Raw genomic sequence first — 26,971 nt, 5'->3', positions numbered from 1 at the left:
CTTGGCGGCCTCATAAAGTTTTGGGTGTGTTCATCATGAGGGAGTGTCGTTGGATTGGATTTTAATCTGGGCCTCAGTCTCAGTCACCACCTGCTGAAGGTACACACCTTTACAACAGAGCAGCCGCCAGTCATGCGTGGAACTGTCTTCTGGAGGCCAAGCAAAGGGAATGTGGTTAACCTGCAATGAATGTGTAGAATAAAAAGCTTAGTGAACACAACAATGAGCATGGCATGAACGCCTCTCAGCAAATGTCTCCCTAACAAGCTCAGCAGCATTGTCGAGTTGCCAGCATTTACTGTTTTAACACAGAGTTGCAAAGTCAACAACTTGTTGGCAAGCTAACATGTTTCCAAGCACATTCACACTGTTTACATAAAAAGTCAGCGTAAGATATTACTTTCCAAATCTGGACTTTAACACCTTGCTTAAAGCACACACACACACACACACACACACACACACACACACACACACACACACACACACACACACACACACTGCCTTACTATGATTATGGGAGTAAGTCATTCATGGGAGCTCTGGCACAAACTGCAGTCTGACTGGATGATTCACTCTCAGATGGGGAAGTGTGTGTAAATTGTCTAGCCAAGTAAAAACTTAGCAACAGAAGTAAACATTTGCTTTCGTGAGCGGCGTATGACAACATCTGCTATTGCATGAGGTCACACACAGTATCTGCGTGTTTTTGCCTAAACAGTTGTGCTACATTAATCATCGTTTTGCCTATGATGTGATGACGCATGAAAGATTAAAAAATAATCAAGGTCAGTTCCACAGATCTGCTAAAAAATGCCAGCAAGCAGCTTTGTTTGCATCAATAACACCAGACTATTTGCTTGTCAGTTTTTAGCCATGATAGCAGTGTGGCACTTGCCCAGAGAGAAAGCGCTCATAAACTATTGGATGGATTGCCATGATGTGTTTAGCGATATTCAAGGTGAAGACTGGCACAACAACTCCCTCAAAACACAGTATTCATTTAGCATTTTGATTTTTATAGATCAGTCTAATTTCCATTCTTTCAGCCTGTTAACCAGCCTGACATCAGCGTCTTACACTGGACAGTTCATGAGCTGTAGTGCTGGGCCTGACACACAGGTAACCTGTCTAAGCAGGTCTGTTCTGCCTGCAGTTTACACATTCTTAGGAAGACTGCGACCCACCCAGTCAGTCAGAGGCTCAGTGCTATCACTGCCCTCATAGTGACTCAATGCAACTTACTTTTTTGTTATGCACTTCCGAGCAGTTACTGCCATACGCTCTTTTCTTACACTGACACTTAGAGAATCTTCCCAAAAATCCAGTCATAAAGGGTGTTGTTACTCAGTAGATGTTCACTCAAAACAGTCATGGGTTGAAGGCCCCTATAGAACGTCAAACCAGTTTGGTATTGCAACTGGACCTCCCTTTTATAAGATCTCACAGAGCTATAGACACGACAAGATGATTTGTGGCTCATTATGATATGGTTTAAATTTTATTTGTGAATATTTCCACTTCACATTTTCAGTCCTTCACTGAAACAATGCTGTCTAAGGTACTTTGTAATGAGTGTTATATTACAGTATTTATGCTGATGTTTGCATTCAAGCATGCAGTTTGATGAAACAGAACTATCTGATACTCCTTAGACAGTGGGGTAACTCATCACTGTTTCCTGTTGTCATGACAAAATGCTCTTTCCACAATCCACTGTGACATATGTGTAGCCACCTCATGTTATTGTTGCTGCAGTGCCTAGCAACCTCTGTCTTATCATTACATACTCATCACCTCTATAAGGCCTTTCATTGTGTTGCCTGAGTCTGTGCGTGCGTTCATGTGAGAATCTGTGGGAAGTTGCGCAATAGAGATTGTTTGCTTTTGTAAATATGGTGTAAAAGTTGCAATAAAATCAGAAAAACATAGAAAATTGCAGCTTTTAACAAGAGACTACTTGGCACATGCTGGCATACTTACCATCTTCACTTCACACCTCCCCACCGTCTTCAACTGTTTTTCTTAAGGCCTTTGGCTTGAACATGGAGTTGTTGTGGTAGACATGGGCTGGGTTTATGCCACAATGAAAAAATGTAAACCAAGGGCAAAGTCCTGCAAGCTTCCCCTTAGAGGGAAATTCCCTTCATGATAAGAAAATTTTGGATAGATGGTAAAAATGTAATGTTTTTGGCCACCAAAGGGTGGCACCAGATGAAAGATAGTGGGTATAGGCAGAGGTGCACACAGGCACAGATGTGTGAGAAAAATTTAAAATGCATTATGTCAATTTCAGACCGTGCCTTTGCATGCCAAGCAGCAACTGACATGGGTCTGGGTTAAAGAATGGGCAATGCTGTGAATGGGGACACTTTGAGTAGGCACTGTCAATAGTTAGTCACTGGGAAGCTGTTACAATCCTGCACATGGCGGTTATGCAACACTTACGGATGACGACTGCTATAAAACTCAACAGAAGGAGAAGACAGCCGTCATTAGTCATCAATACACATATCTTGTCTACACAATTGGCCCAATGACATAACATGTTGTGAGAGATGTCCAAAAAGTAAAATATGACGTTGTGCCACCTACAAAAAAAACATGAAACTGAGCCTGAGCACGAGCAGAAGAAAAGACATTTCTCTGAAAAATGGTTCCAAAATATGCTGTAGCTTTAAGATAATGATGAGTGCACCAAAATGTGTTGCAAGATATGTCGTTTGCATCCACATCCAGTAGACAAAGTGGGTATGTTTTATACAGACTCAAAGAATTTCTGTCATCCATTATTTGATGAAAACAAAAACCGTGAAGAGGACATCACAAAAACCACCTTGCAACTTGACGGACACTCCACAGAGAGAATGGATGCACTTAAAGCAAGCAGGAAAAGGCCTGGCAGCATCCTCTGAGTATGACTTGGTCCATATTGTAAATACAGGCAAACCATATTGTTAATTAACATCAACAAGCTGGTTAAATTGTCCCTGCCGCTGCCTTTTAGCAGTGCAGCATGTGAGGGGAGATTCTCACATCTCAACATAATAAAAACCAAGTCCAGATCTCATCTGTCACTCGTCTCTCAGCCCTGATAAACATCAATGGCCACAGAGATATTTGACCCAAAGCCAGCTGTTGGCCCGTGGATGGAGACAGATAATCTGAGGCTCGATGTAGGATTGGAAAGTGCATCTAAAAACGTCTAAAAACCTTATGCGCACCCCTGTCTACAGGCAGAAATGACAACATGCTCATCCATAGAAACATCAGTTTAGGGAGCTGCCATCAACGTGGACCTTGGTTATATCACATTTTCGGAAAGATTTCTGTTCTTGGTGTTGGGAAAGTGACTCAAAATTTAACATTAAACATTCTATACTATTACTACTGCTATTATATTATTATTAAAGATCACCCTAAAATGGAAAGCCTTGCATGGAAAAACAGTCACTTTGGTTCAAACTTGAAAGCATTTAGCCATTCATGATCCGAAGAATTTAGCTTGACACACCCGTGCATTCTTTCAAGCGAGAGTTATGTGTGGGAGATGCAAATAAGTAGAGAGTGTCCACACCCACAAGCATTACCATCAGAGTTTAACATCAGTGATTAAGTTGCAGGACAGCCCCACACCTCTCATATCTCACCATGAATGTTGTGCCGACAGATCAGAAAATTAAGCAAAACCCATGCAGCCTCACGCACACCTTTCATGGCATGTTCAGCCTATAATACTCAATAATTAGACAAACAATAAACACACATTCTGCTCCATGCAGAATTCTTAACAGGCAAGTTTTAAAAGACAAAGATTAATCAACAAGAAGCATTAACTCAGCAATACAAGAAAACATGCTATCTCCATGGGAATACGCGCGGAATTAGGAGGGAAAACTTGTGATCTTTTGTTGCGAACAACAGCTTTTCTTTTATGATGAATTATTAGGACAGAACAAACAGGGTTGTGCAAGGTTGCCACTGTGCTGTTATCATGTTTGTGGAGTAGAGGGACTTTTGATCTAGCTGCTTGTGATTGGCATACTGTTTAGTTGTGATAAGTAACTCTGGTATTCAACTCTGCTTGAATGGCATCTACCATAGAGCTACACACCCAGATGCTACCTTCAGGGCAGGGCAGCTTAGTTCTGCAAGATCATAGCTTAGATACTCGGTTGAAACCAAAGTGGTCCAGCTGACAGGTCGATCCAGATGTTGGGGGCCCCAGAGTTATGCAGTAATTTACCCAAAAGTGTCTTTCCACTCCCACTGTCAAGAGATGACTGGCTGTGTTGACAACAACTTGTCAATCAGTTTCAGTATGCAGGGACAGGTGATAGCATCCCTAAACCAGCCTGCTTCTCTGGAAACCAAACATGAAATGTTTAGAATGGCTGACAGGGGTGCAACTGTGTATGTGTGAATTACATACTCTGAGGGTTTGACGTTTATATCTTCATTGTTCAAATAACATTTACTAACCAATATGTACATGCATGGTGGAAATATGTTAGAAAGCAAGAATCTAATGGTGCCGCTGCCGACCTCACCCTGCTACCTCCTGCCCTCCAAGCATTGCATAAGCATCCTGTCACCTGCAAGTTCCCGTAAAGCACTGGACAGACAGCCCATGGCAGTGTCATCATGATGGAGTGCATGGGCCCAGGTTTTCTGCTTGTCAGTAGGTTTTGGTTATTACAAGCAAGTTGAGGCAGCTCATTTGATGTGCCCTAAGCCAATGCACCTGAACAATGTGGCAGTCTGTTCAAGCTTTAAAAATGTTTTACATGACATGTCCCGTCTGTGTTGCAAATGCTTTCACAAATTTGCTTTGCCTTGTCTGGGTTTCAGAAGCTTGGGGCCTGTTTTGGACAATGTAATCTTACACAGAGCATTATAGGAAAAAAAAAAAAAAAAAAACAAACAAACCAATAATTAATAAGGGATACAATATATACTGATGAGAATGGCAAGTTCTTGAAATCAGCTTTTGTGATAAGTACTTTTGAAGGCAGTGATGATTAGAGTGTTTCGTATATGTGGACTTTACTGGTCACAGTGCAGATCAGTGTAAGCATGCACAATTGAGACAAGAGTGGGTGATGTAGGTATTAACAGATGGCTCCTGCTCTAGATGGAGGTTTTCATTTCACAGACTGCAGAGAGACTGTCTCAAAGGATACTTCCTCACGCCAGGGCTCCACAAGTTTGAATTTTATCTGCATTTGACCTTTGATATGATGTTTCAAACGAGTGTTACAGTTCAACAAAAACTGCTGATCACGTGAACAGAAATGTGTTCGGTGGAAATGTGCTAGGTGACGCAGCAGGTAGTGCGCATCCCTCACAGCAAGAGGGTCGCAGGTTCGATTCCCGGGTTGGGCCTTTCTGTGTGGAGTTTGCATGTTCTTCCCGTGCATGCGTGGGTTCTCTCCGGGCACTCAGGCTTCCTCCCACAGACCAAAAACATGCTCATTAGGTTGATTGGTGATTCTAAATTGCCCCTAGGTGTGAGTGTGAATGGTTGTGTGTATGTGCCCTGCGATCGGCTGGCGACCGGTCCAGGGTGTACCCCGCCTCTCGCCTGTTGACAGCTGAGATAGGCTCCAGCCCCCCCATGACCCTGAAAGGGATAAGCGGCATAGAAAATGGATGGATGGATGGAAATGTGCTATCTGAAAATAAGACCAGAGACTTCCTCTTAGACAAGGCTGCTCATGCTGAGGCCTGCAGGATCTGGCATGACGCAAGGTTAAATCTGGTATAAAGAAAATTTGAATATAAATCACTGTTTATGGTGTATTATTATTTGTGAGGTGAAAAGGTTCTTTAAATATGTAGGATTCCAGATTATTAATCATTGTAATTATTTCTCATCATCCTTTCAAGGGAAAAACTTTGGGCACCTCTGCTCTTAGGTGTGAAAGACATGATTTGAAAGATTGTTCCAATGCAATTATCCTGCAGCCCAGCCTGACTTCCTCAGAAGGCAATAGCAGCTGTTTTTAGCTGCTGTTTTGCATATTTCGTTTTACCCACGAGAAGAGTGGCACACCTCAACCTGGCATCCAGAAAGTTAGGCACTCAGATTTTGATCTTCTGTCAGTAATCTCCTCCCAGGGCCTACAGAGGAATTCAGACCTGTTAATCAAGCAGAGAGAAGAGCTTTTTCCTTTTTTTAATGGTTTAAAAACACCTGTCAGTCCTGCACTCTTTATATCAAGTCCTGTACAGACAAATCTTGGATGAAGCAAATTGACATGGTGATTAATTGTGTAGCAGATGGTGTATTGAGACTGTTAAAGCTGACAGTTTACATATCAAATCATGAGCCCCTGGAGTTCATATCAAACACTAATCATTTTTTAGTCATCATGTGTTTTTTATTGGCATCTATCAGAAGAAAATCAGTCCCTGCCTGAGAGCAGATTTCACATTTGGTACTTTGCCATTGAGCACAATATTAAGTTAAACCACCTTGCTGTTTCAAAGTTTGTGTCAGATATTTAATACATCTCTGAGGCAAAAGTTGATCTTTGATGGACCCATTGCCAACTCAGGTGCATAGTACTCATCAGGTCTTCCTGGAATTATACTCACTGTGTGGTGTTGGCTGGCTCCTGTATTACAGATGTAACATAAGCTGCCATGCAGGCCTTCACTGCCATGCTGCATGAAAAATCTAAAGCAATGTTACCAAAAGAACTATATCAAACAAATATTCTGTTTAAAAGCCTTTAAAGTTAGTATTGGCATACAGTTGGGCGATGACCGGAATGCGCTCCGATAAAGATAACCTATATCAAGGTCAAAGGATTACACAAGCATTTCTTTTTAAAGTGTAATGCTGAAACATTTGCCTGCAGGCTTTCGAATGAAGCAGTGAGAAAAGTGCTCATTTGGTTTTCTTTTCTCACTGAGGTGTCAATGTATTTGCTCCTGGTCGTAACACACAGGTGTAGACAGAGGCATATTGTATAGATTACATAACACAAAGGTAAAACTGGTACCTGTGACTACACGTCAGGCTGTTAACCCCAGGTTACGCTGAGGAATGGGAGTTGGTGTGTGCTGCACATCAATCAATCACTGTCATCCTGCCAAGTTCTTTCAAGCTTTTCATTTCACTCTTGCCACTGTGGCCTCGCCCCATTCCTCGCACTCACATATCCGGAAAATCTGTTGTGTTTTGTTGCAGTGTTTATTTGTTAGGACTTATTTTCGACTGTGGTCTTGCTACCCTGACAAAGGTTTTACTCAGGGGTGTAACTATTGAAACAGGAGACATGGAAGCATGGGAAATCCTACCTGCTACTACAAGAGCAGTACACATTAGTTCAGCAGCACAGCAGAGAAGAGGAGCTGCATGATCCTGGTTCAGTGTGTCATCTGCAGAGTTGTAGCACCATGATTGGACAACTGGTAGTAACTGAATAAATGTTTTTCAGGAATGAATGTATGAATTCATTTCAATCAATGAAATGCAGCAGCTGGTTTGCATCTACTGTAAGCAGCAGGCCTGCTGGCAGAACCAGCAGCAGCTGCAGAAGTCATCCTGTGTTAGAGTACACTAAGCTGAGGTGTAGCAGAGGCTGTCAGACCAGATTCCTCTTCAGGACAAACAATCAGGTCAGCTCCCAAAAGACACTCAGACGTTAAGCCTCAATCATTAAGATGGTTAGACAAGACCAAGTAAAAATAGAGCCTGATTAAATGAGTTGTGTTATAACAGGGAAAGGTGCATTTTACCGCAGAGCATACACCTCATGCCAAACAATGCATTCTGAAACTCAGAGCTGATGAGTTATTGTTTGTATTGAAGATGGTTAGCTGTAACAAGGCACTAATCACAGCTGTGCATTTGTAACCTTCAACCAAAACATGATTAGAGAGAAAGCATGTGCACTGTAAATCAGCTGTCCATGTGGAGTCTCTCACAGTGCAAATATGATTGTGCATATTTGCACTCAGGCAAATAGAAAAACACAAGCAAATGAAGAAAACATCTTGCAGAATCTTTTAAAAACAACACTCTACAATATGAGAAAACAAGCAAATACAGAAACACACTGTCACCAAAAACAACCCACCACAAGTACTGACATCGTCCTTCAGGGGTGTAGACAAATGAGGAAATGATGAATGAAGTTTTTTGTTATTGTTGTTGTATCATCACGAGTGCATGATTCAGATACCACTGCAGATATTTGCTTTTTAGTGATGCCCACTGCTGATAATCGAGCAACTTTTGCTGATTACTAGCTTCTTGATTCAATTAATATCTGAATTATGCAATCAGGATGTTAAAATGACACTAAATTGTTTCCATTAAGTGAATTGAACTGTTTTGTAACTCATTGCCTTTGTCTTCTGAACAACTTGCTGGTTGTTTCTGTACTTGCAGCAAGTTGTATTTTATTGTTTTCTGTTTTTGCAGTGCATTTCTGTTGTAGGTTGTTGTGCAAGTGCACATGCTGCACATGTGTGTAATTGCTGAAGATGTTTATCTAAATTTTACATTTGCTTGCATTGTGTCTATTTGCATGTTTTCTTAAGTGGCAGTGCATTGAGCTCCCAGGGCCACCACATAACAGACAGATTAGAGACTAGTATTAATCCCCTCATCTGTCAGAAAGCTATTATTTCCCACAGTGTAGAATCAATTATTATTGTCATTTCAGGTCAGCTGTTACAGCTGCTGTTGCGATAATGTTTGTGTGTACAAAGGGCATGTCTCCGCGGTGATATCATCTCTTAGTGAAGTTAAATGATCAAGCCTTCACACCTGAAAATGTCCCAGTGTATGTCAGCAGCGGTCCTTCTTTTCTGAGCCACGAACAATGGGTGGGATTGTGGGATTTGTGCAGCTTTCAGTCTTTAACTTCATGAGAAGTTGTATAGCCTTGGGCATGGCACCACCACCCGTAATTCATGTACAAACCTGTTCATCTGGCAATGAAAAGGCTTCTTAAGTAACACTTATTGAAAGAAAAACAGCCCGCTCCCCTGATAAATCACATATGTTACTCCAGCAGACTTATAGAGTTACAGACTTAGGCTAGTTTGTTTTTAACTGTGTTGTGTAAACTTTAAATGTCTGGAAGATGACATTTGCTTACATTTTGTAGGAATTCATAACCTTCAGTCCTTTTTTGTTAAAGATAATCAGCACGTATCCAGACTGAGGCAGGCTGGGACATGTCAGGGGTTCAACAGAAATGTGTGGATTGACATTTTTCTGTCATTGAAGTTTCATTTGTTCAACTCTTAAAAGTATAACTTGTTGTTGTTGTTGTTGTTGTGTTTGCGCGTGTGTGTGATGTGTGCCGATGTATTACTCACGTTACTCACATAAATCTGTCTAGACAGGCACTTTGGGATTTGCCTTACTTGTGGTGACAAAATACAGGTCACCATAATGTAAATCATTAAAATTTAGGGTGGAGTCTGAGGTTAGGGTTAGGTTAAGGTAAGAGTAAGAGTTAATTTTCCAAAATAAATGCTAAATAACTGAATGTGTAACTACATAAAAAGAAAAAAGAAAAAAAAAAAGCTTATATGGACCCTTACAAACTACCGAAAAAGAGAACACCACACAAAACACTTTTTGAAGAAGATTTATTGCCAAGCAAAGAGGTATTGCCAACAGTAGTACACCGAAAAAGATTTACTTAAGCAGAAGAAGACTGTTGCAACTGGTTGTCTTCTTACTTAACTGTTTAGGTACAGCAGGTTTGGTCTAAGAAGATCAGCATGGCAATGGCTCATTTTTCCCAAACTGCTCCTATCAGCTGTTTGCTATAGGTTGATGTGCAGTGCTTTGGTCAAACAACCAGATGGAGCAGCAGGGGAAAACACATACAATAGTGCCACCTGCTGTTGAAGTGTGGTGCAGGTATCACTGAACCACGGGCAGTGACTTTGACTGCAGTTGACAGTAAAGAACTTATTAACCTACAAGAGTTTTCAGAAAGTTGAACACAGACCCGTCCACCTCTTCATAAAGGACATCTGAAGGAAAGCTGTGCTTACACCTCTGACAGTAGAAACACAGCCATTATTAGGTGAAGGCACCTTGGTGAATGAATCATTTAAGAACTGAGTAATAGAGCAGAGAGTGTGTGCTTTTTCAAGACCAAAATCCTAAATCTGACAAAACAGGGAACGAAGCATCACTCCTCAGGAACAGCTTCAGCCTCCACCTGCTCCTGCTCCTTCTTCTCCACAGCAGCTGGCTCCTCGATTGCTGCCTGCTCTTCCACCTCCTCCTCCTTCTCCTCTTCCTCCTTCTTCTCCTCTGTCTTGATCACCACAGTTTCCGTCTTAGTGACGGTGGTGCTCTTCACCGCTGCTCCCTCTGGGGCGGCGAAAGAGCCGCTGCTGGCCTTGACTCCACCAAAGGAGCAGCTGACGTAGGATGGGGTGCGGGAGCTCTCCAGGCCATAGGCATTGTAGTTCATCGCTGTATAGTCAGAGGTAAAAGGTGCTCATTAACACAGCAGTGGAAAAAGAATTGATATGTGGACACTTTGTATCTACAAAGGCTTTGAGTGAGTTTTGTCTTTTTTGAGATCTCTTGTCTGGAACTTGAACTGATGTCCCGCCTGGACACAGTGAATGCAGGATGTCTGGACACATGTGCTTAAAATTTCCATGGATGGATCAGACATGCAGAATGATTCTTTCCCAGCAGATGTATTATAAAAGAAGACATAAGGTGTGATGTTGAAGAACTTGTGGCCAAATAAAGAAGACGGGGTTGACTAGCACTTTTCTAGTTCTATATCTGTAGCTCTTCTGTGCAAGTATGTATAGTAAATATGTATAGTTTTGTATTACTGACATTACCTTAGTTTCATTTTTTACACTTGAAATTATTGTATAGCATGTAAATATACTGTATGGGGGGGGGTCTTAAGTGGGACAACAGTTGCCAAACTTTGTTACAGTATTTTACAGTTTAGACAATGTGAGATTTCATCAGACTCTGGTGCAGCAGTTCAGTGGAGCTTCCAAGCTCAATATCAATATCTGCTGTCTCTCTTTCTTGGAGGTGAGATTTTATTTTTAATCAATGGAGAGCTGAAAAACACTAAAAGCTTTTCCAGGTTACACTTACTGAGGTGACTCTCCTCACCTGTGATGGCACCATTACCATCTTACTAACATTGGGTTTGTCACATAAACAGGTTTATCGAAGGCGTCTGACCAGAGAGAATATTTGTTTGATTTCTTTTTGACACTAGGATGCAATTTTGACATCTTTAGGGGCATGTATTTGGTGTTTTGGGCACAGTTTTAATATTTGTGTCACCTGTTCTCAAAACCAGGGCTGTGTTTCCAACCAGGCATCAAAACAGTGGAGAAAAACTACAGCTTTCCCTGACTGCAGTGTGTCTCTGTTAACAGGATGTTAATGCTGCATTCGTTGCATGTTTTGACATTTATTCTTTTGCTGCCCTGAGACGCTGAACAGGACTTATCCTGCTTTTGGAAAATTTTCGAAACTGTAACATGGTGAAAATCAGCAGTGAAATACTTTAAATGTTTGCACCAAAGTCAAACATGAACTTACAAGTCTGTTTGGATACAGTGGTCTTGATTCCAGCTGCTAACCTGTAAAGAAAAAAAGAAAAAAGACAGAAGCAAGCAGACTATGGTGAGATATACAGAACAAGATTCCTTCAGAGAAAACATTTCTCATCACTTCCACAGGGTGATGCACAAGGGCCTCTCACATTAACATCTTACCTGTCCTCCTCTCCTTCCAGCAGCTTCCTGTAGGTGGCAATCTCAATGTCCAGAGCCAGCTTCACGTTCATCAGTTCCTGGTACTGGCGGACTTGCATGGCCATATCCTGCTTGGCTCTCTGGAGAGCTTCCTCCAGGTCTCTGATGCGGAGTTTAGCGTCCTTCACCGCCAGCTCTCCTCGTTCCTCAGCCTCTGCAATTTGAGCTTCCAAGCTGTTCCGCTGAGAGTAGAGGAGGAAAAGCAGAGTGATGTGCTGTGCAAGACAAACTATTACAGTAAGACATGTCTAAATATTCAAATCTGGAACTCTCACCTGTGATTTAGCCATGTCAATTTCAGACTGGAGCCTCATTATCCTGCGGTTCATGTCAGCGATCTCAGCCTTGGTTGACTTCAGGTCGTCACCATATCTGCCTGCTGACTGCTGCATCTCTGCATACTGGTGCACATGGGGACAAGTCAGACTGACACATGGAAAGGCAACGTGGTAATCCAGGTATGTTTGTTGTCTTAAGTCTGGGGTCAGACCAGGTGTTTTTGGTACATTCTAAATTGACATGAATGGAAGCAGAAGCATTCTGGTTGCAACATACGGTGCAATCAGAAGACGGCACTTTTTAGAAAAAAGCAATTTAAGTAAAGAAGGGTATGGTAAGAGGAGTTGCATCCTACACCCTCGGCCATGTACACCTAGTCAAAATATTTACTGTTCAAGGAAGAAAACAAGGACTATTTTTCGGTTTTAAATGCACAATAAAATTAATTCACCTGGAGAGGCTGACCTCTCTGATGAAGGGGTAATCTCACCTTTGTCTGGTACCATGACTCGGCCTCAGCTCTGCTACGGTTGGCAATGTCTTCATACTGGGCGCGCACTTCCGCAACGATAGCATCCATGTCAAGGTTGCGGCTGTTGTCCATCTCCACCACAACAGATGTGTCCTTGATCTGGCCCTGCAGCTCTTGGATTTCCTATAATACATGAAAATAAGCAGAGAAGAAATGAAAAATGCCCTTTGTTTTAAGATGACATATAGCTACATCAATTATTTGTCCATGTGCCCCTGATAAGTAAAATAAAGTTATTACTGCTTCAAAGATCTGCCTCAAGAACTCAATCTCATCAGAGAGCCCGTCCAGTTTGGCTTCCAGCTCCACTTTGACCATGTAGGCTGCATCAGTGTCCTACACAGAGAAAATTCATTGTTGCATATATCCCAGACCCCGAGGTACAAATTGCCCTGGTGTGGACTCATTTTGTTCAATGGCTAATGACAGTTTCAAGCTCAGTTATATGGTAGAAAATCAAAACAGACCTTCTTTGTGAGGACAAAGTTATTCTCACACTCATTGCGCTTGTTGATCTCATCCTCATACCTGAAAAATAAAAATATGTCCTTTAAATTTGAAACCCACAATTATATTTTTTGTCACTTGGGGGCACCAGAATAAAGCTGTAAGACCAACACTACTATACTGAAGTAGTGTTCATTGTACAAACAATTGTCTATTAACATATGGAGCTACATGAGCATTAATATGGTGATGTGTTTCTGGCCATGTGGTGAACATAAATCCAAGAGTCACTCTGCTTTATCTCTGTTCTGGCCTATAGCAGCAGCCAAAACTTTTTCCCTCGGAGGGCCAAAAGTGACACTTAATGGTGGGCCATGGGCCAAAAGCAACACCTGCTGTGTTGCGTTGTAACTGTACAAGGATCCCAAGTTCCCTTAATTGACTGACTTCCTGTGCAAAGTGTCACACTGCCTGCAGTGCTGAGATATTGAAAATGATTAATACATTTACATCCACGAGCCTCCACCTTGAGCGGACCTGGTTTGTACTAACTGCTGAGGGAATTATCTGGCTCTTAAGCTGCTAAATTCTCTTCTATATTCACCAGCTAGTTGCTGGTTGCTTGTTGGGGGTTGTCATATGGTGCGAGGCAAGTGGTGTACAGTGGGTTTTTTCAGTGAAAATGACACTTCTCTATTGAGCTATTGAGCTGAGCTGAAAGACGCCAAAATGGTTTGTAGAGCTGAGGGAAACTGCAGACTCTTTGTGACTACGTTAATGTATGAATAGGAATTTGATGCATAGTTAATATGAAACAATAATTGTAGATATTTTAAGATATTACTGAAGGCTTAAATCCTGTACTTCACTCACTTGTTTTTGAAGTCCTCAACCAGGCCTGTCATGTGATGCAGGTCGGACTCTAGCTTGGCTTTTTCATGTCCCAGGTTGTCTAGCTGCTTACGCAAGTTGGCGATGTAGGCTTCGAACATGGCGTCAGTGTTGGAGCGAGACGTGGTCTGTTCCTGCAGAAGTTTCCATTTGGTCTCAAGCATTTTGTTCTGCTGTTCCAGGAAACGTACCTGCAGACAGAGAAGGAAATGGCAGTGAGTGGATTGATGGTGAAGGCTGAGTTTCAGACTTGATGCATGGATATCAGTAGGTTGATGAATAAAAGAATGAGAACATGGTGCTGCACAATCATCCAACTCATTGTTTCCTCAATCGATACATAACTCTATGATGCATGGAGAGGGTGGTCAGTGAGACATGGCAAAGAATGCATGTAAAGAGAAGGTGGGAGTGACTCAAAAAACATGAATGGATTCACTCTGTTTGCTGATGGACAAAGAAACGCACCACAATCGACTGAGAGAAAAATGACTAATTGAACTTCTCCCACCTCCAACTGACTCCAAATGTCACATCAATTACTCCTGACTCGATTCTAACCCATAGTGCCGTGTTTCGACACAAAGAGGCACTGTTTCCCGATTGGGACACAGTTTACCCATTTACAACTTTTCTATTCAGCGTCCCGACCCTGGGCGGGGTCCTGCTGCACTCAGCAAACAGGATGAGACACACAGTTCTGCGTGTGTGTGCCATATCATGATGGTATGTAGAGGAGGGGGAGAGAGCTTTGTTTTACGATCTGAAGGATTAACGTCACTATGATTGATTTACAGTTTCACTCCAGGGTGCCTCCATAAACGAGAGGGTTACAATGAGTGATAGCTAAAGAAACTGGTCGGTATCAGGTGGAGAAGAGTGCAAGCTTCTGTGTGATAAGATAGTTGTATCAGATGTTTCAGTCATAATACTGATTGTGGATGCATAACACTGATTTACACTACAGCTAAGAAAATGGCTTCCTTAATTATTATACAGCCTCATAAATGGGGTATTGTTCAGACTACTGTCTATTTTTTACTACAGTGATCTACCCATTCAGTGTTTAACGAGCTTGTCTTATGCAAACGTTTCCCCGGCCACTCCCATAATAACAAGATTTTGCAGAACAAGAATGCAAAAAGACACCTGTCATTCTGTCTACTTTCATTACCGCTAAGTCTCTGTCTTGCAGAATTGCTCACACTGGTGTGCAACCCTTCAAGCAAAATTGTTCTGCTCTTTATCCCAGCCCTGTACAGTATGTACTCTGTGTCCAGGTTGATCATCTTTATCTGAGAGCTAGGATTTCACCTGAGGGTGAAAACATGTGTGCAAGCTAAGCCATCACACAAAACAACCTGTATCCACCAAATCACAGTGCCTGGAGTTTAGCAGACTGCATATTGTTATATATACAGATTCCACAGGGATTGTCTCAACGATGACCTCTTTCACCTTGAGCTATTTTGGCTTGCAGTATACTAATTTCCTCTGAGGCTCCTGAGTTATTTGCCTACCCAGTGTGGAATTTAATAGCTTTATTCCAACAGTCATAGTAACCAACAGAACATCAGGAACAAAAACCTATAAAGCAGCGTACTGTGTGTACAGGTTGTTGCTCCTGCTGCAATTTTCCCCATGTAGCTTTTAGGGCTTAAAGGACAAAGTGTCCTGCTCAGACGATGGTGTTTGTATCTGAGTCTCAAGCTGACTGACCTTGTCAATGAAGGAAGCAAAGCGGTTGTTCAGGGTCTTGATCTGCTCCTTCTCCTGGGTGCGGACCACCTGGATGGTGGGGTCAATCTCCAGGTTCAGGGGGGCCAGCAGGCTCTTGTTCACAGTCACCGCAGTGATGGGGGTCACCACCTCATTGGCCATGCCACCTCCCATACCTCCACCGAAGCCCACATAGCCAAACTCTACTCCACCTCCTCCTCGTCCAGACCCCCCAGCAACATACCCACCGACCACCTTAAACCCCCCAGCACCCACAGCTGCACCACTGCTGCCCACTCCCCCATAAGAGCTGCGGACAGCGTAGTTCTGCCTGCCGCTACCCACACCACGGCCACCATAGCCAGAGAAGGAGCGGCTGCTGAAGCCCTGGGATGGGCCCCTGGAAGACGACACAGAAGAGAAGGTGGTGGTCTTCATGGCTCTCACAGACATGGTCACAGAGGGTGTCTGTAGCAGTGATGTGGTGCAAGAGGAGAGATTGTGTAGAGGGAAGGAGAGTCAGGCAGATAGACCCTCCCTGGTCCCCGGTGCTATTTATCAGAGCAGGGGTGGGACCCTGCTGAGGTGCTATTGGCTGGTGTCCTCAGCAGGGGAGTGAAGGATCGGGGGGAGAAGATGAGGGAATGTCAGGAAAGAAAATCGCATCGTGTTACACATTTACAGCACACAAAGTGTGCTGCTGGAGAGAGCACAGGAATTACATAATAGTCAGTGTGCCAGTTTCTATAAAACTACTGCAGAAACACTGGGAGACTCTTTGAGTCTTATCCACCTTCTAGGCTTTTTTGAAATAGCATTTTCCATTCTTGAAACATTACATTGCTTTACATCATCGTGACAAACACTCCCAGTCCATCTGCATTTAAAAATTACTACTATAAAATTCTACTACTATTCTAATTATACGCAAACATGCATGCATGCATGCACACATACACACACATACCCACACCCACAACCACACCCACACACACACACACACACACACACACACACACATGCAACACCAGAATATGAAGTCAAACCTTGGGTATAATGAACAGGCACATAATTTTATGACCTCCTTTTCTACTTTACAACAGTTCTCACGGACACGACATATTGCAAAGTAAATTGCAGTTGCTGAGTGTGAGTGTCTCATAATTGTGGGAGAACCAGATTCACCCACTGCATATGTTCCACTGTTTATATGAGTGTTATTGGATAGCGAAAGGGTTCTTGAGCAGATATGTTGCAACAAATCTTACACAAAACACTTAAAAAAGAAAAAATGGTTGAGAAAGCAAAAAAAGGTAAGTAGACTTTTACAAGTTGAACCATCTCAAACTTCAAAGTAAAAGCCTGTGTTTAAAGTCTGCACATTGCACAATTATAAGGTGCAGCATGCTGCATATGTCCATTATCAGCTACGATCAGTGGACCAAACCAGGCAATGCACACACTCACACACACACACACACACACACACACACACACACACACACACACACACACACACACACACACACAAGGATTATTGATGTTCATTCCTTCCATATCAGCCAGGTGAGGAGCAAACAAACTTTGTCTTTTTCTTTTACTCTGAACCCCACCTAAGTCTTAAATAGCTTTCCTCACCCATAAATCCACTGATAAATAAACACCCATAAAAACACTGAGACTGCACATCATAGATAGATAGATAGATAGATAGATAGATAGATAGATAGATAGATAGATAGATAGATAGATAGATAGATAGATAGATAGATAGATAGATAGATAGATAGATAGAGTATGTGGATTGATGTTTCCATGGTTGCACATCTTCAAGATGAAAACACATTTCTGGTAAAACCTTATCATTTTGTGACAGTTTTATTTAAAACACAAACCTCAAGCATCGTTTCACACTGTGGAAACCATGATTCGCTTGTCACTCTGCAGATTTATGACTCATAATCTTTTCTCGTTTCGATGACTGTTGCCTAATTTGCACCAGAATAAGCCTCTTGCTCCCCCCGCCGACATTTTCACCACACCCCTATTCTTTTGTTTGCAAGGTTTTATATGGTTATGAAAAAAAAACTTCACCTATTTACCAGCTAATGAAAAGAGCCAATTCCCAGGGTACTGTGGTGTGTGGAAACCAACTGTGAATAGGCAAAGGGGGCACGTGTTGTGGAAAGTACATGTTAACAATCTGAAAGAGACTTTCAGGCTTTACACCAATCAAAAAAAATGCATGTTTTGCTTGGCTTGTTTCAAACAGTGACGTGACTCTTCACAATGGAGCTGTTGTGCTAAACTTGGAAGCAACCATATATGTACAAGTCAAGCAGTGCTTGTTGTTTCATTAACTCAGCCTTTCCGACAAATACACCAACTGATGGACAACAGAGCTGTATTTATTTCACAATGGCTTGCCTTTCTTCTTTCTGCAGATAATTCCTCATTCCTTCTGCATGAGAAAAGAACAAAGCTAACCAGCTGACCTTACGTCTCTTAAGAGGCCGGTGATGCTTTGGTTTGTATGAGGCTGCTATATGACACATCAAGCCTGGAATGTGCTGAGAGAGACACGTACATGCTATGAGGCAGAGAGGAGGGGTGGAGAGACGATGAGCAAGTGGGGGGTATGAGAAGACAATTAGCAAAGACAAGAAACAAACCTATGTCACAATGACTGAATGGGTTGTGATCCATGATGGTCTGCATTAATCTTAAGCAGGCTGAACGGTAAAGCAACCGTGATGACATCACCCCAGCATGCATGGTTATAATGAACTTGATGCATGCAGTGCTTTATACACAGTATACACAATTCAAAAGCACACTCAAGTTAAAGCCTAAAATGAAGGGACAAGCAGAAAAAAGAATAGAACAAGGAAATGCAGAAACAACTTCTAAAGTTCAACAAGTCTGTCTGTAAGAATATACATCTACGAGGAGATGGTGTTGGATTCAGCTGTGGCGTTAAACTTGGACTTTGTGGTCTTCAGGAGGACCCTGCCAAGCCCTCAAAACTATCAGTAAAATCAGTTGTAAAACTCACTTCCTGCTTCGCCCTGTGATGCCTGTGCAAACAGCCGACAGCACAGACAGACACTGAGGCATGTTAAAGCATTAAACAATGGTAACGCACATGAACTCACGGGCACAAGTCGGGGAGAAACGTACAGAATGTGCAGTGAAGACCCCCACACTCATCTCTCGCTGCCATATGTGTTTGCTGTGAGGCTCATGCCACCTAGTGACCGAAGGGTGGAAGTATGTTTTCAGCCAGGAAACTGCACAGGAGGAGCGGCATGGCATGATGTGGCCAAATGGTTTCATCACTGTTCCTCACTGATCACGAGGTGGTCTGCTTCATGAAACTTGATCCATATGAGAGGATGCTGCTGATGATTCACATTAGCAACATGCCTCTAGGGATGGCAGTGCTAGTTTGTCCGTCCACCACTTCAGTCCAGATGAAAATATCTAATATCTAATAGTCCCCATGGATGAAACTTGCTGATTTTGGTGATGTTACCTCTATTGCCACCATGAATGCGACAGTTGTGATTCAGAGTGAAATATCATGTCACAAGTCGGCTGCATTTCTGCGGAATTTGCTACTGATATTCCCAGATGATCAATCAGGCTCACTTGTAGTTTGCTAATTAGCAAATGTTGGCATGCTAACAGGCTAAACTAAGATGGTGACCATGGTAAGCATATCTAGTAAACATTAACATGTTAGCATCGCCACTGTGAGCCTGTTGTTAGCATTCAGTCTATCATGTAGTGATAGAAACAGTTTTACTTCCTCAGATGAAACTAATCATTTATGTGCACATGAGAAATGGCAGTAGGTGACTCTGCAACAGTTCTAACTCACTGCTCCTTTAATGTCTTCCTGTGAAATGTCTCTGTGCTAGAAATGGACATGACATCCCACAGAGAAAATGTCTCTTAGTCGACACATTTCACTGATGTCTGATGTGTGACCCCTACATTTTGCCAATGGTCCTGGCCTTCAAACTGGAATATACCATCGATATACATTAGATAAATAGAGAAAAGTCTCTTTTGGTGCTTTTTGAGCATGTTGAGTGAGTCATTGGGGGAGTGATCATGAGAGGAAGGGAGGATGTAAGGGACTGAGTGTGCAAGACTATCAGAGTCACATGCATGTCGGCATTCCTTCTTGCATCTGTCAGGGTCTGCACAATCATATGCATATGCATATATGCAAATACATGTGTTGGACTTTGTATATAAGCATGTGAGAGTGTTCCTTCTGCACACAAGCTGGGAGATGGGAAACTGAAGAGAAAGAGGGAGGGAAGTGAAGTTCATTCAAGGCCACGCTAGGCTGAGAGTGGTAATAAGCTGACAGTCGTCCAAGATTTGTGAAGCACATGAACTGCTGTGGTAGTTTCCAGATTCCTGATGTGCGTTACTATGACTCACACACTCCAGCTTCTCCAGCTTTTCATTTTCCTGTCTTATCTGGGAAAGAGGTGTGCAAATCAGGTCCAGATTATACTGAATGAGGAGAGCTAAAATCTGTGGAGTTATCATTCACCAAAAAATAAACTCTTCATATGAACACGTGGAGTAAGCAGGTGTTAAAAATCTCTTCATTTAAAAGGTGTTGGCCATAAATATGCTATATACCATGGATTTGTTGGCTAAAACTCTTCATTAAGGCATTTCCCTTTTTCTATTTGTCAATTTCTTGGGTGTTTTGGGTCCTGAAAGACGAAGCAAACTGTTGCCAACTCACATTCAAACAAACAAGACAGGAGAGACGCTGTCATGAGGTATGAGTCATGCTAATTGAATTCATCGTTCCTCTTTATATATGCCTGTCCACATCGCAGGCCAGACTCATCAGTGCTTGCTTTGTATTTGCTTTTTGCTACTCTGTATATGTATATACTGTCTTTCTCCCTCTTATTGCTGAATATTTTTAAAAGAGATTTCTAAGTAAATGCTCAGCGAGGGGCCAGTGTGAAGTGTGAGAAACACTGAAACTTGATCAACCATGAAGGTGAGGTAAGATCAGGAAAGAAAAGAACTAGGCTGTACAACACTCAGGAGGGTGTCTGAGCCTTTGGCAGTCTCCCCTGAGGGAGGCTCATTTAGTTTTGTTATCCACTTCTCTGGGGCCCAGCGTGAATCTCCTGTTTGACCACAGCCTTAGCCTCAGTTAAACCTATATGAACCTTTCCAAAGTCAACACTGTGTATTGGAGTTTGGTGAAAAACAAATCGCCTGCAGTACATGGTGAATGAGGGCAGCTTTTCTTTTCTTTTCATTGTATTTTGAACAGAGTGCTATTGGCTTACTTTCCTGCTTTATGCATCCCATCTGTTCTCAGGTCTTCTGGGTATATTTAAAGCTTAGGTGTCATTTTCCTTTTACAGTATGGCAGGCTTCACTGTTGATGCTGCTCACTCTATTGACTGCGTTGAAATGCTATTGTAATTGTAACTGTATTTATCAGTAAATCCGTTCAGTTTTAGTAATAGCTGTCTGAATGCACCTACCCTGATAAACAACTCGTCATGCTGAAGATATTTTATCCTCATTAATTTTGCACTTTAGGAGTATAAACCAGTACCAAGCTGTGCCCTCCCTCTTTCTCTGTTTTAGTTCAACTAAAAGAATTTGTGCTGCAGCTGCTATCTCACTTTCAGTTTAGTCTAGATAGGAAGGTTGGCAATATTTGTTTATTTTGGGGTCTGGCTAACCACAAACTTAGAAACTATGCAGCAAATGGTAGACATTAAGCCTTTTATGGGCAAACCAAAGGAATTTGGTTGCATGCTTAAAAACTAAGCCTCATTTTGAAAAGAATATTCTACCCTTTAAGTTTTAGTCTGGGTTCCATTCCAGCTTTTTCTATTGAAGTGTGTACTGCTGTCTTCCCCTTCTTGTGAACTGTGGTTTATGTGATCTCTGTAGCTCAGTTAAATGAATGAATTTGCTCTGGCTGATCAAATCTGAATGTTTTTCACAACAGAAAAATGCCTCACACATTTCCTTGGAGACCAAAGATATACTGTCAGTTTAAAAGGGGAACATGCGGGTGAATAAGAGCCTCAGAGAGCAGGGAGGGGGAGCAGGAAAGGAGGACTGTGGCGATGCTGAAGTGGGCAGGGTCTGAGAGACCAGCTGTGATTGAGGGAGAAGTAGGAGTATAAGTTCTCCACTTCCCGCTGCCAGCGTCACTTTCTAAGCCGGCCAGCAGTGAGTCTCCACATCTCATTTTTCATCTCGTTCTCTGTCGAACTTAAACTTCTCCAAAATGAGCTACAGAAGATCCAACATGCAGCAGATACCTTCTTCCCACATGTCCATGACCCGATCCATACCCCAGCAGCGTGCCATCAGCATTTATGGTGGTGCTGGTGGACAGGGTGCTCGCATATCCGCCATCTCCACATCTTCTCTCCGGTCTAGTGCCCCAATGACCTCTTCTTCCTCTGCCTTCAAGCTGAGCAGTGGAATGGGCTCTGGTGTTGGTGGTGCCGGTGCATCTGTGGCAACTGGCGGTGGTATCACTTCTGGGATCATTGGCAACGAGAGGGGAGCCATGCAGAACCTGAACGACCGCCTGGCCAACTACCTGGAAACGGTGAGGAACCTGGAACAGGCCAACAAGGAGCTGGAGATGAAGATCATGGAGGCTATGGAGAAGGCAGGGCCTGACATGAGAGACTACAGCAAGTATGAACCCATCATAGATGACCTACGCAGGCAGGTAAGCATGACAATGAACAACGACCATTAAAATGAGCAGGTGGAAGTTGAGTATGAAATGTTGTCTAAATCTGGGAAGCTGTGGTTGTTGGTTGATACAACTGGGAGAGACAGACAGGGATCTGAGTGTTTAAATGCTTTAGAAATGCTTGATGTGGCCTCTAATATGAGAATCACTGAGGGCGCGTGATGGCACTCATCATCACAGACAGTGTTTCAAATGTAAACGTACTTGTGGCAGTAGGTTTTATGAGTGAATTCATTATTTATCTAATGCCTCATGTTAAAATTTAGATCATGCTGAGATGTGCAGCCTTTCCTTTGTAGGTTATCAAATTTCTTGCAAGAGAATGAAGGGTGTGGTTCCTAAGCTCCAACCCTCCCCCACAAAACTCTTTCGTGCCACAAAGTGGCCATTACTTCCCTTGATGAATCACCAACACGCGGGTAGCATCATGAGAGACGGACTGAAAAGCTCTCAAACAGCCTTCACCAGACAAAAGCGTTTCCAAATGGTCCTGCTTGCAAATTTTCTACAAGCATGCTGTGCTGTAGGAGGGCCTCAATGTGAAACAGATGTGTGGTAGTAATGACACACACACACACAAAGGATCTTGGACTGCCAGCGTGACTGTGTGTGTGTGTGTGTGTGTGTGTGTGTGTGTGTGTGTGTGTGTGTGTGTGTGTGTGTGTGTGTGTGTGTGTGTGTGTGTGTGTGTGTGTGCGCGCGTGCGCGGGGACACGCACATAGCTACGTGTGAGTGCACTGCTTGTATAACAATCAGCTCCAGTCAGCAGAGTCGCAGAGTCAAATGTCACATTCTTCTGCAGACTCCAGATCTTCAATGTCACATAATGACACATTGATCTTTTTCTCGACACATAAAGGGGACAAGTATGTCCCCTTTCCTCTGAGATGGGATGTCACAGAGACACTAGAAAGTATAAACTCACAAGCACACTCATGCACCAAGAATTTTCCAACCCCTGCACACATGAACACATACAGCGATACATACAAAGAAAATGGCAGAGGGAGACAGCAGCTGGGCGAACATTGGGGAGAAGAAAAACTCTCTGTATGACTTAGTGAGACAGGAAACACATTTTTCCAACAATGCTAAAACAATCCAGACTCTTGTTTTGGCACGGGAACATCCCCTTTTCCTGTCGTTCAGTCTGTGGTTCCTCTTTTCACTGAATGTTACTATGGATTCAACTATGTTGTGGTACTAGTGTGTAATCTGACTCTGAGGTTTCTATTGTTACATAAGGGAAACAGTGATTCAAATCACATGTTTAATTCTGTAGCTGTGGCAAACATTGATATCTCATCACACATAATGATGGGAGCAGACTACAACTGTGCACTTTCTATCCAGCAAAATTAGGGGGGTAAAATTATTTTGTGACACCCACCGGTCAAAGAAACCACATTCTGTCATAAATTCTTTTTTTCTGTCCAGATCTTTGATAAGATTGCGGAGAACGCTCGTTTTGTGCTCCAGATCGACAATGCCCGTCTTGCTGCTGATGACTTCAAAGTAAAGTATGTTGTTTTAAATTCAATCTCAGAGTTGTTTCTGTTGTTTTATCTGTAAATCTTATATGAATGAGGCACATCTAAGCTCACTGTCCACATCCTGTACAAAGACGGACATGCTTTTGGTGTCAAAGGTTATTTATTAGCTTTGCAAAAGGAAGCCATAGCAGAGTTTGAGCATGTGGTCTAATATCTACAACATCTGCTGGAATAGGATTTCAACAATAGCACATTTGTATCTTAAACACTTCTTTGAACCTTTAGAGTTGCTGTTTCAAAGCTTTATGCTTCATAGCACTGTATATATATACTGTATAACAGCTGATTGTGTGCATAATAAAGTTTGTGTCTGTGCACTCCTGCAGGTTCGACAATGAGGTGGCAATCCGTCAGTCTGTGGAGGCCGACATTGCTGGGCTGAAGAAAGTCATAGATGACACCAACATGACCAGGATGAACATTGAGAGTGAGATCGAAACCGTGAGGGAGGAACTTGCCTTCCTAAAGAAGAACCATGAGAATGTGAGTTTACAGCACATCCACATGAATCACCACACTTCATCACCTTGGAGCAGTGGCTCACAGGTCACATGACGTGATGAACATTTTTGTTCATTTCTCTCTTTCTGTTGCTCCTATAGGAGGTGATGGAGCTGAGGAATCAGATCTCTCAGTCAGGCGTGCAAGTGGACGTTGATGCTCCCAAAGGTCAGGACCTGTCCCAGATCATGGAGGATGTGAGGGCTAACTATGAGAAGATTGCCATGAAGAATGCAGATGACCTCAAACGATGGCATGAAAATCAGGTGATGTAATCTTATCAAGGATAATCATTTAGAAATACACTTAAAAGAAGTAGCTGGTTTGCTGGCTAACACCCTTTCTCCGTCTTCCCTATCAGATTGCAGAGGTGCAGGTGCAGGTATCACAGAACACAGAGGCTCTCCAGGGAGCCCAGACAGAGGTCGGTGACTTATCCAGACAGATACAGACCCTGGAAATTGAACTTGCATCCCAGCAGAGCTTAGTAAGTATGCATACCCCATGTGTTTCATATTCTGTTCTCAATAATTTTCATTTTATTCGAAACATAAAATAAGCAAATCCATTCTGACCATTAACACTCACATCAACAATGTTTGTCAAATGGTTTTGTAAAGCAGCAAATATTTCCCAAATAGTTTTTTCACAAATGTTGGAACTTTCCCATGTTCTCCAAAATTAGACCTGGCCTAAAAAAAAACTTTGGCATACTTTTGATTCCTCCTTGTCAATCCTTTATCAGAAAGCCTCCTTAGAGGACACATTACGCAACACAGAGCTACGAAACAACATGGAAATGGAAAAGTACAACGGCATCATTATCCGACTGGAGGAGGAGCTGACCAAATTGCGTGCAAACATTCAGCAACAGACCCAAGATTATGAGGCCCTGCTCAACATGAAGATGAAACTGGAGGCCGAGATTTCCACTTACAAGGGTCTTCTGGATGGTGGAGACTACAAGTAAGAATTATAGAGAGGTGGAGGAGAAAAAACAGATCGAAGCAAGGTGATGATGATGGTGGAGGTGAATACTAAAATCACTTGTTATCATGGTTTGCATGGTCCAGCACAAGTACATCATGAAGTGAGGCAGTAGTTCCAGTCAGTTAACATGATATGCGAATATTTTGAAAGTCAAAAATGTTTCATTTGTGTTTTGTACAGGCTCCAGGATGCACTGGATGAGCTGGCAGCCACAATCTAATTCGGAACAAAGACTCTGGACCATCCCAACAATGAAACCAGAGCAACCCACAACTATTCATTATGAAAAAATTCCATGCTCGTCCAATCAACTAAAGCCTGTTTTGAACCAAGACTGCATACTGTGTAAACCATAAATGATTTAAGCAATTCTGAATAAAGGCCTCAGACCACACCACAGTGAAACAGGGCTATTTCAAAAGCAACTGTCAACTGAACTCACAGCAAAATGAAAATGAATAAAACCACTTATTGACCAACACTCACTGTTCTTGTGCACTTGTTATTGTTACATAACCTAAGAATGTGCATGTTTTGTGATAAGTTGTCATATGAATTGCACTTTCACAGCCCTTGTAGTTTGAAAAACAAAGCTTAAAGGAAATACATGGTTTTAATATGATTCCATCAATTCTGCTGAAGAAAGAGTCCCCCCCCCCCCCCCAAAAAAAAGAAATAGCTGACAAAAAACATTTCACAGATTGTTTAAAGCTGCCTTAACTGATATTTAGCCACAAGGGGCAGAAGAACTTTACAACCAACCTGGAGATACACAGTCCTGAAAACGTATCACTTTATTCATCTGTTGTTAACATTTTTAATCCTGTTCTTATCCAAAAAATGCTTCACTTTTTTATATCTACTGCAATGCATTCATTTGACAGCAGTCACTAGTTTCCAGATAAAGATTATGCATAGAAGCATAGAACCTTACAAAATGTGATGCATCGTTAACAATGCAACAGTAGGCATATAGAAAGTTGCCGAATTTGTCAACTCTATGTAACTGCAACACTAAGCTGCTCACACATCAATGCATTAGTCCAATATAATTTATGATGATATAACAGTTTGAAAGGGTGTCTTTAAAATAATTAATTAACAAATATGCATCAATATGCACATATCCATGTCTGGGCCGAGCCTTTGAGGATTTTAGGTGTAGAATCATCACTGTTCTATCATCACTGACAGATCTCAATTGTTCAAGCAGGACCCGTAAATGAGAGCTCGAACAAGGGTACTCTTAACATGATGAATTAGATTGGACAGTGTTGATTTCAAACTTTTGCCATGAACTCATGGAGATCCCAGAGAAAGATATTTATCTCCTTAAAGTTTAGCACCAAACATGATCAAAGGATTCAGTGAGTGCTATGACAGAGAAATAAACGAAGAACCGTCAGAGTTAGAGACAGCGTTATTTCAGTGACAGATATGACAGAAACTTCGTGAAAAGGAAACGTCATTACAGTGAAGCAGAT

The 26,971-nt window shown here is 42.3% G+C and overlaps 2 protein-coding genes across 3 annotated transcripts; one reads left to right on the top strand and one right to left on the bottom strand.

Annotated features, from left to right (window-relative positions):
- Positions 1 to 9,854: 9,854 nt before the first annotated feature.
- LOC139329178 (keratin, type II cytoskeletal 8-like) lies at positions 9,855 to 16,169 on the bottom strand. Its single transcript, XM_070959362.1, has 9 exons — positions 15,659 to 16,169; positions 13,922 to 14,130; positions 13,069 to 13,129; positions 12,842 to 12,937; positions 12,560 to 12,724; positions 12,066 to 12,191; positions 11,752 to 11,972; positions 11,576 to 11,616; positions 9,855 to 10,462 (listed from the first exon to the last, which is right to left on the bottom strand). Exons 1-9 carry the CDS (start codon positions 16,109 to 16,111, stop codon positions 10,173 to 10,175), a joined length of 1,662 nt encoding a protein of 553 aa, XP_070815463.1. The 5' UTR covers positions 16,112 to 16,169; the 3' UTR covers positions 9,855 to 10,172.
- A 5,581-nt stretch (positions 16,170 to 21,750) lies between these two features.
- On the top strand, positions 21,751 to 25,971 carry LOC139329182 (keratin, type I cytoskeletal 18-like). Of its 2 annotated transcripts, none has more exons than XM_070959366.1 (7): positions 21,751 to 22,415; positions 23,881 to 23,963; positions 24,323 to 24,479; positions 24,599 to 24,763; positions 24,859 to 24,984; positions 25,243 to 25,463; positions 25,668 to 25,971. In XM_070959366.1, exons 1-7 carry the CDS (start codon positions 21,960 to 21,962, stop codon positions 25,705 to 25,707), a joined length of 1,248 nt encoding a protein of 415 aa, XP_070815467.1. In that variant the 5' UTR covers positions 21,751 to 21,959; the 3' UTR covers positions 25,708 to 25,971. The 2 variants fall into 2 exon arrangements, 1 of the variants encoding a protein (XP_070815467.1); XR_011602054.1 differs by having other exon boundaries at positions 21,886 to 22,415; positions 25,243 to 25,527.
- Positions 25,972 to 26,971: the final 1,000 nt, after the last annotated feature.

Source organism: Chaetodon trifascialis, chromosome 3, assembly GCF_039877785.1.
Source record: "Chaetodon trifascialis isolate fChaTrf1 chromosome 3, fChaTrf1.hap1, whole genome shotgun sequence".
In the NCBI taxonomy this organism is placed as follows: Eukaryota; Metazoa; Chordata; class Actinopteri; order Chaetodontiformes; family Chaetodontidae; genus Chaetodon; species Chaetodon trifascialis.
Note: the sequence above shows the minus strand (reverse complement) of the source record. Positions and strands in the feature narration are given on the sequence as shown.

Excerpts from the sequence above, each read along its gene's own strand:
- LOC139329182 (XM_070959366.1), top strand. The coding sequence starts at position 21,960 with ATGAGCTACAGAAGATCCAACATGCAGCAGATACCTTCTTCCCACATG. Across the intron at positions 22,416-23,880 it reads TAGATGACCTACGCAGGCAG|ATCTTTGATAAGATTGCGGA; the intron begins GTAAGCATGACA and ends TTTTCTGTCCAG. Across the intron at positions 24,985-25,242 it reads TTGCATCCCAGCAGAGCTTA|AAAGCCTCCTTAGAGGACAC; the intron begins GTAAGTATGCAT and ends ATCCTTTATCAG.
- LOC139329178 (XM_070959362.1), bottom strand. The coding sequence starts at position 16,111 with ATGTCTGTGAGAGCCATGAAGACCACCACCTTCTCTTCTGTGTCGTCT. Across the intron at positions 13,130-13,921 it reads GTTGAGGACTTCAAAAACAA|GTATGAGGATGAGATCAACA; the intron begins GTGAGTGAAGTA and ends TTTATTTTTCAG. Across the intron at positions 10,463-11,575 it reads CACTGTATCCAAACAGACTT|CGATGAACTACAATGCCTAT; the intron begins GTAAGTTCATGT and ends CTGACTATACAG.